The sequence below is a fragment of the Meleagris gallopavo genome, chromosome 2 (genome assembly GCF_000146605.3).
Source record: "Meleagris gallopavo isolate NT-WF06-2002-E0010 breed Aviagen turkey brand Nicholas breeding stock chromosome 2, Turkey_5.1, whole genome shotgun sequence".
Taxonomy (NCBI): domain Eukaryota; kingdom Metazoa; phylum Chordata; class Aves; order Galliformes; family Phasianidae; genus Meleagris; species Meleagris gallopavo.
Genome location: NC_015012.2, coordinates 21,265,661 through 21,276,820, shown reverse-complemented (window position 1 = coordinate 21,276,820; position 11,160 = coordinate 21,265,661). Strand labels below are relative to the sequence as shown.

Sequence of the window (11,160 nt, the reverse complement as noted above, 5' to 3'; positions counted from 1 at the left end):
TTTGCAGGCAAGGTTAATATAGCCAAGAACTGACATATAATTAAGTAAAATTTTGGAAAAAATGAGATTATAGTCTACTATTATAAATGAATGATCGTCCGGAAATAGAAGGATGACAAGATAAGAGGCTTTGGGTCTTTTAACACCTAAACTGAAGGTAAAATCCCTCTACTCCTGTTTTTCTTTTTTTTTTTGTGTGTACTCGTGGCCATAACCACAAAGTTATCTTGTTTGCACCAGTGCAGTGAATTTATGATACTGTGTGGGAGGGTTCCACGTTAAGCACAGACTTTCCTGGCAGACCTTAGGGCCAACACTTGGCCTCTGCTTTCCCCACATGTGCCTGCTTTAAATTTTGGTGGTTTTTTAGGCTAACAGTTCCTGCAAGAAAATTGAGAAAAAATTCCCTGTTCTGGGAAATAGTTCTCAAACCCCAAAACTCTTTCCAAAGTGTGTGTTTAATGCTTGTCATATAAGCATCATCTTGGGATCCTCTGAGCATTCTGTTGTACTGCCACAGTTGATGCCACATTTCCCTTTGAAATCTGTTGGACCCTTCTGCAAACTGAAACCCTCAGACAGATGGCAGCCTGCCGCAGGCTATAGCGGAGGTGAAGCGACTGATGGTGAGCATTTAACAAGATTCTTCCCATGTTTGATTTTCCAGCGTGGCTTCCATGGCCTGTGACGAGCTCACTGGTGTCTCGGGCATCTTTATGCGCCAGAACTCTGCTAGTGCTGTTTCTCTGGACTTCGAACCCGACACTGACTACAAGTTTGTGGAAACCTTAGAGGACCGGTACAAATGTGCCTACTGCCACTTAGTCCTTCACAATCCCCACCAGACAGGATGTGGGCACCGGTTTTGCCAGCAGTGCATTCTCACTTTGCGGTTAGTACAAACTCCTTCCTGTATCTACAGGCTCCCTGTCCTGTTCTTAAACAGAAGTTGGCACCTTCCATAAATCAACAGTGAATTCCATAATAACAGTGATTCTCTGGTAACACGTTGTATGAGAGTCGATGCGAAGACTTCTGGACTCAATGACTGTGTGCTCAGTCTTTTTAAGGTGTCTTTAAAGATCTTACAGGGTGCTGGTGAGAAATATAGGATTGCTTTGGCAACTGCATAGAAGTCAGCATACGAAAAACTTTTAAACGTAATGAATTTAAACGTTATTGAGTGGGACAGTATCTTGGTTTGCCCTTCTGTTATTGGTACTACTCAGGTGGTTTTTTTTGCATTAATATTTCATGTTATTGGCGCCAGTAGCTAAATTAAGGCTAGTTTCATTTGGTTCCATGTAACTTCTTTACTTCTAGTGGAGTCCTTGAACTGATGTTAATATTACCCAAAACTACAGTGAGATCAGAGGGATGTTGTCATCGTTTGCTTGGGATTCACCTGCAGTTGTAAATAAGCTTACCCGGCAGACCTATCAAATGTTTTGTGTGCATGTGTCCAGGACGACAGCAGAGAAGCTGGACTGTGTGAACAGATACTGCTTCTACTTTTTACAGATTTTAGATGCTTTATGTTTGTCACTTTTCCCCCTCTCGGTTGCCTCCCTATGCACAACAGCCTCAATATGCATTTTCTCAACTCTTATCATAGGACTTCTTTTAATACAGGGGCCATTAAGTCTTCCTTTATTGTTTTAACAAGGACTGCACTACTTGTACTAAACAGAGGCTCAGCTTAATGCACACAGATTTTTTCAGATATGATATCTGTGAGAAGCAGATGGCCAGAGAGTGACAAGATCCCCCTTAATTTAAAAGGCATCTTATTAACAGTCACAGGACAAACTGCTTTCTGTTATAAGTTCATTGTTGCAGCTTAATAACCTCCCAGAGCTCTAAGCAGACTAAGTGGCTGTGTAGTTGCTAGAACAAAGCCTTTCCAAAGTGCTTTTTGATTCTTATGGTATCCCATGTGAATGGGACATAGACAACTCACACTCCTTCCATACTTAATTATTACATAAGTTCTAGGTATGATATTTTGTTGATTCATATCACGGAAAATATCACTTTGACATAGGAACAGCAGATAAGATTTAACTTGTTAAACCATCTCCGACTTAAATTACTTGTTATAAAAGTGACTAAAACATAGGAAATTTAAGATGGATCAAGAATCTGTGCCCTCAGATTATTCAGGCTGGACTTTCTTTTGATGGACCCACACTGACTATGCCTGATAACAGTTTTGTTCTCTAACTGCCTTTCAATATTCCTCAGGACAATCTTTTCCACAGTTTTTCCAGGCTAGGCCAACAGGTCCATAGTTTCCCAGGTCTTCTCCTCCTGCCCTGTTTGCAGCTGGGTATAATACTGTGCAGCTTCCAGCCATCAGGAGCCTCTCCAGATCCCCATAACCTTCATTAGATTGTTGAGAGTGGTTCAGCTACAATGTCCACCTCAGTGATCTGGGGAGATTCCATCTGCGTCCATGAACTTCTGAACGCTCAGCTGATAAAGCTGTCCCTTACAATTTTGTGACCACAAATTGAAAGTCACTGCTCCATTATCCATGCCAGTTGAATTCTAGCATAACCCAATCTTGAAAAGTAAATCAAGTAAATCAAATCTTCTGTGGGTTAACACAACTCTTCTTTTAATCTAGAGGACTGAATGCAGTACCCACATGTCCTGTCGACAAAGAAACAATAAAAATGCACGAGGTAAGTGGCTGTGCATGCAGAGACCACCTGCATGAAAAAAAGCAGGACAGCCGAGAACAAGGTGGATCTGAGCCTTTTTGTCCCCAGAGGCAGAGCAGCTTTTGTCTTATGAAGCAATGCTGATTGAAAGTGAAGAAAAAAAGATTTGGATGTACAGCTAAAACTTGCTTTTATACTTCACATTCTAAGGTTATTTCAGTTTAGTCCTCTGTATTTCCAGTAAACTATCAAATAGTTTCACAGAGTTTTAAATCTTCTCATGTCTTTTGATATTTTTTATGGTGGATTTTTATACGTTATTTTACCATGAGAGTTTATTGGCGCACTTTTTAATCCCCTGTCTTTCTGGGGGATCTTATTTGTTTGTCTTTAATTTTTGACTTGGTTATAATTTGCTGTCTTAACTATTTCTATTATATATCATTAACCCTGCAGAGTTTGTTTGCTTTTTGGTAACTTTTTAGAGGAAAAGGCAAGTTCTTCATGCTGCTTATTTTGCAATCTACCTGATTTTTGTAATGCATTTATCTGTTCTTGTTTATATGCCAAGGCTTGAAAGTATGCTGCCTACTTGATCCTGCCAGAATGAATTTCCCAGTGAAATGTCTCTTCCCTCTTCTGCTCTTCAGACAAAATTGTAATCGGACTGTCTTTGTGATTCTGTTTTTCACTCACTGTCTGCTGCCCTGTGGAAATCTTATGACAGTAGTGCAGCACAGAGCAGCTGTATAATGCTCTGTGTAGGAAGATCCCTAAATAAGACTGGAATTTTGCTCAGGGAGCTCACTTGCTTCTGCTTACACAGCTGTTTCTCAGAGTCTATTGACAGGGTGTCTGAGCATCATTGCCATCCATTCCTTTACAGGTATTCAAAGACAACTGTTGTAAAAGAGAAGTTCTCAACTTGTACGTGTTCTGCAAAAACTTCCCTGACTGCAATTCAAAAATAATTCTGGGGCGGTATCAGGTTAGTTGGCTCAATCACATTTTAAGCCTTTGATTTTCATGTGAACTTTGTGTGTCACAAGCTAAATTTCAGTGGTTGTCTTCAGACTTTTGTCACTGTAGCAATGTGGCTTGAGTACATAGTCTGTCTCTTAGTTATACACTGAGTAACAAATACTATGTCAGGGCTGTAAGCTTCTACCAGCTGTGCCTCATTTGTTTGGTAAGAACCATTTGCTGTATATGCTGCGAATATATCTGTCATTTTGCAAGTTCAGGAGGACTATAGTGAAGGTTTTCTATATAATAATGAAAAAATAATGATATAGGAATTTAAATATTATAAAAATAGCAAGGATAACTCACATCAGAAGTCTGTGCAGGGTGATGTGGAAATGGGGAGAAATACCCAAGACAGGTGAGCAGGTTGGTGCTCAGCCTAACCTCACCGCCTTGCTGCTCAGCAGAGCCTGAGGCCAGCAGAAGTCCAGAGCTGTGACAGCACGGAGATGGCCTTACTATATCCACAGCATCTGTCCTTAATTTCTGTACACCTAGGCGTAATGAGAGGCTTGATTCTGGAAAACTTGCTAAAACGTGATGGCCATTTTGGCCTATTTGAGTAAAAAGTTGAAATCCTATAGAGGACTCCTCAAATTTTTGCAATTTTGCAGTCACCAGACTGCCAGATGTTTCTGTGTGTCATACTGGGGTTTAATTTGCTTTTATATCTTGCAGGAACATCTTCAGCAGTGTTTGTTTGAAAGCGTGCAATGCACTAATGATGGATGTTGTGATCAAATCCTTCGGAAAGATTTGAAAGATCATTTGAATCAGCACTGTAAATTTCGAGAAGAAATGTGTCAGTTCTGTAATAAATACGTGGTTTTAATTAACATAAAGGTAAGATCATAAAGCATTTCCTAGAATCCATCCATATATTTGCCTCTTAATATTGCTGAGTGAAACGTTTCCATCATTGCAGTGGGGTTTTACCACTCATGAAACAAAACTTGGCTGAGTAGCTGAAGAAGAAAGCATAATAAAAACGAGAATGCTTTAAGTAACACCATTTACTCTTACTCTCTTAAAAACATGATGTGGGGCTTGTGTGTGTGTGTGTTTATGATTACTTTTTGCATGCCAGAATTAATAACTACTTCTATGAATACTGTTTTACAAAAATGCAAACCATTGCCTTGTTTTTCCTTTTCCCCAGAATCATGAGGAAAATGACTGTCCTGATTATCCCATGCCTTGTCTCCAAAACTGTTCACAGATAATTCTGAAAAAGGAGGTATGAGGATTTTTTTCACATGCAACAACTCAGCAAATCGTACGCTTCACTGAAAACTGAAACTCACATCACAGACTACATTGGCTCACACCAATAAAACTTCATCACTCTAAGTATTTTCTTTGTTTGGTCCTAAACGTGATGTATGTCCCATCTGACAAGCGAGGTGTTCGGTCACTGCAAAGCACTGGTATTGCAGTGTGGGAAGACACCTGTCTTGCTTATTGATCCTGAATATTCATTTTCCTCTTTATGTAATCAGTCATGACATTGGCCTCTATTCACTCCTTATGCAGGTATTTAGATTTTATCAGTGCAATAAGGTACTTAATATTTATTTCATTACAAGTTTCTTTGTTAATATACGCAGATTGAAAAGCATCATACTGTGTGTCCTGAGACTGAAGTGGACTGCCCATATAAACAGTATGGCTGTCTTATAAAGGTAATGTTTTATAGATCATTGCTTGCGCTAGAAATTTGTCTCCCAAACCAGAGTAGTTAAGATAAGATCAAGATAATCATTTTTAATTCTTTTACAACCATTTTTAGTAAGACGCTACAGCAGAGAACCAGAACTGTCGTTCCCTCACTTCCAATGCACAGAGGGGACATTTTAAATCCTGAAATCAATAAATCTTTTACCCACCAGCTTCAAAAATCTGTGGGTCTGATTGTTTTGTTCTTTCACTCCCCTTCGGCCTCACTAAGGTGAAAAGAGGAAAACTTACTGAACATGAAAATGGTGCCCTGCGGGAACACATGCTGCAGATTTTAGACAAGAATTCTAGATTGGAAGAACAAGTAAGTTGTATTTAATGAACACTCTTCAACAGTTCTTGGCAGTTTGGGAGATTATGTGAGATTTTGCATTTGTTGTCTGTTAGAGCTTAGATGCATTCTAAAAAGACTGGTTTTATTGTCCTTGCTTACCTCAGAAGTCAGAATATGCTCTTCTACTGAAGTCAGGCAATTAGCTGGAAACCTGTCTGTGCTCAGGCATGTGTATTCTCCATCAGACACAACGGGAGCCTTGTTGCTATCGCTTGCTTACATCATTTGCTTTTGACTTCTTGCAATTGATGCCAAGTTTGTGGATAGAACATCTGAGGGTTTCAGAGGCCAGTCAGATTGCGTTTCAGGAGCCTTGGGGTGCCAAAGTCATCCCCTCTGCAGAGGTGGCACAGAGCAATGCAGAGCCTCCTGCCTCCTTCCTCCTGCCGACTTGTGGCTTATAAAAATCTCACTTTGCAAGCTGGGCAATAATAAGTCAGATTTAAGATGCAGGGATGTCAGTATTTGACAGCACATATCCTTGAATTTTGAATTATCCAGCTAACTTAGAGGCTTTACACTGTAAACTTCTCTACTTTCTCCTGTACCATAACATGTTTTAATTTAATCCTTGTGCATTTTGGTTGTGCATGGAGCTTTTATTCTGTTCTTTTCCATCTCTAGATATCTGATCTGTACAAGAGCCTGGAATGTAAAGAGATTAAAATCCAGCAGTTAGCAGAGGCTGTTAAAAAGTGTGAGAAAGAATTCAGACAGTTTACACAACTGTTTGGTAAAAATAGCAATTTGATGGTAAGCACACAGGTGAGTGACACATTGCTTTTTTCCTTTTTGGCCAATTGCATTCTTGCAGTTTAAACCATGCAGTATAAAGTATGTTTTTCCAGTTGTCATTAATAGCAAGACAGTAACAAATATTGTTTCCCAGACACTTCCCAAGCCACTCTTATTTACAATGACAGTATTGTGTTGTAACCAATAAAGAAGTTTAGGTATCTAATCAGGGCAAAAAGCACTGTATAAATACTCATGGCCAGATCGCCATGGAAAATAGGAAGGTGTGAATTTGAATCATCAGTTGAATGAAATAAAGCAGCATGAACTGATCTGAATTGAGGGATGGCTTCTCAGCTGGTAAATGCCAAAGGAGGGATTAGTTGGACACATTCCTGAGGCAGCACAGTACTTCTGATTGCACTGTCTAGTTGGCATTGCTCACATGATAAAGATTTCTTTATTTTGAATGAAATGGCTGCTTTTGTAAATGTCCTTGTCTCCTCTTCCCACCTTCTTCCTATGGCACTGACTGGAAGGCTCTTGCCAGTCATCTGGATAAGTCTGCACGACTGGAATCGCAGGTGAAACAGCTAATACAGATGGCAAACCAGCAACAAAGTAAATTAGACTTGAGACCCCTGTTTGACACAATTGAAAGTGTGAAACAGAAGATTGCCCTTATGGAGACATATGATCAGCGCTTAGGTATGTTGGGACTTCCTTCTTTTCTGCATGGGTTTTGGGATCTTTGTGGTGACTAAGTACAGGCTCTAATACTGCATTCAGTCAGTTGCAACTCTTAGCCAAAAAAGGTTCTCTTCTCTGGGCTTTCTATGACCAACCAATGCTACAAACATCCTCCCACGTTCCCCTACTCCTCAGTGTCACCAGAGGGCCCAGCTCCTGAATTCCTGAGGCACAGCAGGGCCAGAGTGCTGGGTTTGGTGAGGCTGGTGCATTGTGATGGTAGCAGTCGTTGTGTCCCTAGTCAGACACTAGGTGTGGCTTGCAGTTAGTGTTTTTCCTTATTCAACTACCTGCTGCAACTACAATTGGAAGAAAAAAAGGTTAACAGCTGTAGTTAACAGTCTGTACTCAGTATTGTTCTTACGTATTGTCAGCTCATGTCTGGCTGCTCTTTGACAGTTTTATTTTACTTTTTCCCAGTTGTTTTGGAAAGTCAGTCCAGCAAACATGATCTCCAGATCAATATTCACAAAGCACAGCTCAATAAAAACGAAGAACGATTTAAGCTTTTGGAAGGCACGTGCTACAACGGGAAATTAATTTGGAAAATCACAGACTACAAGATGAAGAAAAAAGAAGCAATGGAAGGTCGTGTCCTCTCCATTTTCAGCCAGCCCTTCTACACCAGCCGCTGTGGGTACAGGTTGTGTGCCAGAGCCTATCTGAATGGGGACGGCTCAGGCAAGGGAACACATGTCTCACTCTACTTTGTTGTCATGAGAGGCGAGTTCGACTCACTGTTGCCATGGCCCTTCAAGCAAAAAGTTACACTTATGCTTTTGGATCAAACTGGGAAAAAAAATCACATTGTGGAAGTCTTTAAAGCTGACCCCAATAGCAGCAGTTTCAAAAGGCCAGATGGAGAAATGAATATTGCCTCTGGTTGTCCACGCTTTGTGCCACACACAGTTCTGGAGAACACAAAGAATACCTACGTCAGAGATGACACTCTGTTTTTGAAAGTAGTTGTGGATTTAACTGATCTGGAGGAATTGTGAAGAAAAAAGTATCCAATCAGTGTGACTGCTTTAATTTTTATGAAATGCCTTCTTGGTGATTACTAGCCATGCAATAGTAAATTGCCACCTGTCAGCTACTCATGTGTTTCAAGGCTCTTGGACCATGTGACAGATAATGAACTGTTAAAACATCAGCCTTTGTTTTTAACCTTTTTTCAAGCCTGCAGCTTCAAGGCAGCTGTAAGACCAGTCTGATGTGAACATGCATTCAATCCAGTGCTTTGACTAGGCTCAGTATGGGCTGGGTATGAATGCTTGGCTCACATCACAGGACTAGTGACTTAGGATGAAAATTCTCCTATAAGCCCTTGGGAGCCCAGGCAGGCCTGTGGGCTCCACTACTCACACCAGTGCACATTTCACTTGTCTGAAATGGAAACATTTCAATACTAGCTTGAATCAATGTATCATGAGCCCTCAATCTCCTGGAATTTTTGAAGCAGTGAGAAGGGGGTTCAGCCAGACACTTGTCAGGGATCTTGCATACTTTTTTTTTGTTGTTGTTGTTAAAGTATTTTTTACCAGGAATTCCAGAGCAAAATACCAATGCCTCTTACTTTTCTAGCCTGATATTTCAGCTGTACAGAAGGTCATAAAACGGTTGTGGTAACATCGTTTTCATTCCTGCCTAGTGCCTTGGGACTGATTTCCACTGGTGATCAACATCCACAGTCCCCAGCTGAGGTCAAAAGTAGCCGTATGTCCTTGTCACCTCTCAGGATATGGCCATAAGGTACTCAGCTGCCAGCTCTTGGAAGAAAGGGGACAAAATTCTTCAGTTTGTCCTTCCAGCTGCACTCTTTGGGCCAACCAGCTCTACAGGGGGCAGGAAGAGCTCTGGATATCTGTTTGGGAAAAACCTCAGATAACATGCACTGTTCTCCCTAGAAATTTGGAATTTTGGGAATGAAGGGGGAAATAGATGAGGGAATGAAGCTCCTGTTGGAACTCAAGTCTCACAAGTAGTGCAGTTTGAGCATTTGTTGAAAGGAGTGAGAGCTGCAGAGCAATTACTGATAACTATGAAATACTTTGGAAGATCTTCATTTTTATCCTAAGTTCTCTCCATATTGCAAGGGAACAATTGCATTTTATGGGTTTATTGGAGACACACTAAGAATGCCAAGATCAGGCACCAAGCAACAAGAAGCAAAGAACACACGTGCCTTTTTAAAGTCTTTTGGGTGCTTGTAGGATGGATGTAATTTTGCACATTCAGTCATTTTGTTGTTAGAAGTGACAGAATTTTGTGTCTCATTTCTTACAGATCAGGTAGTGAAACAGCAAAATATTATCCACTGCTCCTGCAGCCCAACTGGCAAAACAAAGCTGGAGCTTTTGAAAAGGATGGCATGAAATCAAGCTGGATTTAGAGTAAGAATAAATCAGGCAGAATAAAAACCAAAATGGGGCACAGACCCCAAGGTGTAAGGTAGAAAATTCAAGATGGCCAATGTGGCAAAATGGAAAATGCCACTTCTGTGCAGAATGATAAATATGATTTGCTGACTGACACTAAGATGAGGGAAAAATACAGTATTTTATATCTGGAAGCTCATTGCTATAGGCATTTACTTTGCTAGGCAGTTTCTGGAGTGCAAATCAGACAAATATTTTCAAATTTGGAGGTGGAGTGGGAGAGAAGCCTTAGTGATCTGTACATCACAGTAAGGTAGCACATCTGGAAGTCCTTTTTGTTGCACCACGTCTGTGTATGATGGGCACACAGGAGTTTTCATAGTGACTGGACAGATGATAAAGGTCCGATTTTGTTCTTTTGTATCACCACCATGACTGACTTTACAGTCCATTTTTTCCACGTAGCGGAGAGAATTTGGCTTCATGTCCTTAATACTTTTTATTACAGAAAGAGAAAGCTTGTCTGAAAGATATTGGATATCCTGGGACATGGGTTCTGAGCCTCTGATGTGGACTTCGTATCAATTGATACTTTCAAAGGGATAACCGAGTGGTGTCAGCTGCAGGTGCTTGGACTGTCCAGTGTGTGAAGTGTAAAATGAAAGGTTAAAGACCCTGGAGAACTGAAGCAGGATGGAAAGGACGCACTCTGTATCTGGATGAATAACAGACCTCTCTGCCTCCACACCCCAAGTATAAAATGGGGATAACAATACTTGTGGAAGTGTTGGGACTATTTAAATGTTTGTGAAGAGTTTTGAGCATGAAAAGAGCTAAGTACTATTAGAACTCCATTTCTATCTGTTGGTGAGTTGGTGATGGCGTAGTGACGTGGGTGTGTGTTACTGTGTTGCCGGGCCAATGCTGGAAGCGTGCTCAGCTTTAGGCAGGCTGTGCCTGTGTTGGCGTTATCTTTTTGCCATGAATGTTCCTTTTAAAATTCTGAAGCACAAATGATTCACCCTGGGTGACAGAAATGTCCCCGCTGGAGTACTGCCTGTTTTATAATGAATTTATCGAGAAAATTACTTTTTTTTCTAAGGCGATCTTATTTAAACTGATTTCTTCAGTTACAATAGTTGAGTTTTGTGTTAAGATTCTCAGCGATTTTTACTACTTGTGAACTGCATTTTAAATTTCATCTCAAAGGTTAGGGAAAAACGTTGTCTAGCATGATTACCAGGGAAGGATTCTGTCGTTGCATGAGAAATACCAAAAAACCTTTTAATAATGTCGTACTGAGTAAACCAAAAGCTGTTCTACATCAGCACACGGTGTATTTTTATGTAGTTACTGACCGTTTGTAACTGTTTGAGTATCTCTTACTACAATGCAGGCATTTTTCTAGCCTAACGTCATAACTGTACACGCAAAAATAAGGTCATAATAAATAACGTTACCACCTTTCCAGAGTGCCGTGCATCCCGTCGGCGGGCAGGCGTTGCCGTGGGCGGGCCGTGACGCGGCGCCGGGC

The 11,160-nt window shown here is 40.7% G+C and overlaps 1 protein-coding gene across 3 annotated transcripts in view; it reads left to right on the top strand.

Annotated features, from left to right (window-relative positions):
- The window catches only part of TRAF5 (TNF receptor associated factor 5), a 16,242-nt gene extending 5,149 nt beyond the window's left edge, over positions 1 to 11,093 (top strand). For all 3 annotated transcript variants that reach the window (XM_010706738.3, XM_019612689.2, XM_031552365.1), the window contains 11 exons: positions 8 to 157; positions 668 to 892; positions 2,630 to 2,687; positions 3,553 to 3,654; positions 4,371 to 4,535; positions 4,852 to 4,929; positions 5,300 to 5,374; positions 5,641 to 5,733; positions 6,388 to 6,528; positions 7,038 to 7,206; positions 7,669 to 11,093. In XM_010706738.3, coding sequence (XP_010705040.1) covers positions 678 to 892; positions 2,630 to 2,687; positions 3,553 to 3,654; positions 4,371 to 4,535; positions 4,852 to 4,929; positions 5,300 to 5,374; positions 5,641 to 5,733; positions 6,388 to 6,528; positions 7,038 to 7,206; positions 7,669 to 8,246 — 1,674 coding nt within the window. In that variant the 5' untranslated portion in view covers positions 8 to 157; positions 668 to 677 and the 3' untranslated portion in view covers positions 8,247 to 11,093. The remainder of the gene's footprint in view (positions 1 to 7; positions 158 to 667; positions 893 to 2,629; positions 2,688 to 3,552; positions 3,655 to 4,370; positions 4,536 to 4,851; positions 4,930 to 5,299; positions 5,375 to 5,640; positions 5,734 to 6,387; positions 6,529 to 7,037; positions 7,207 to 7,668) is intronic.
- The last annotated feature ends 67 nt before the right edge of the window (positions 11,094 to 11,160 follow it).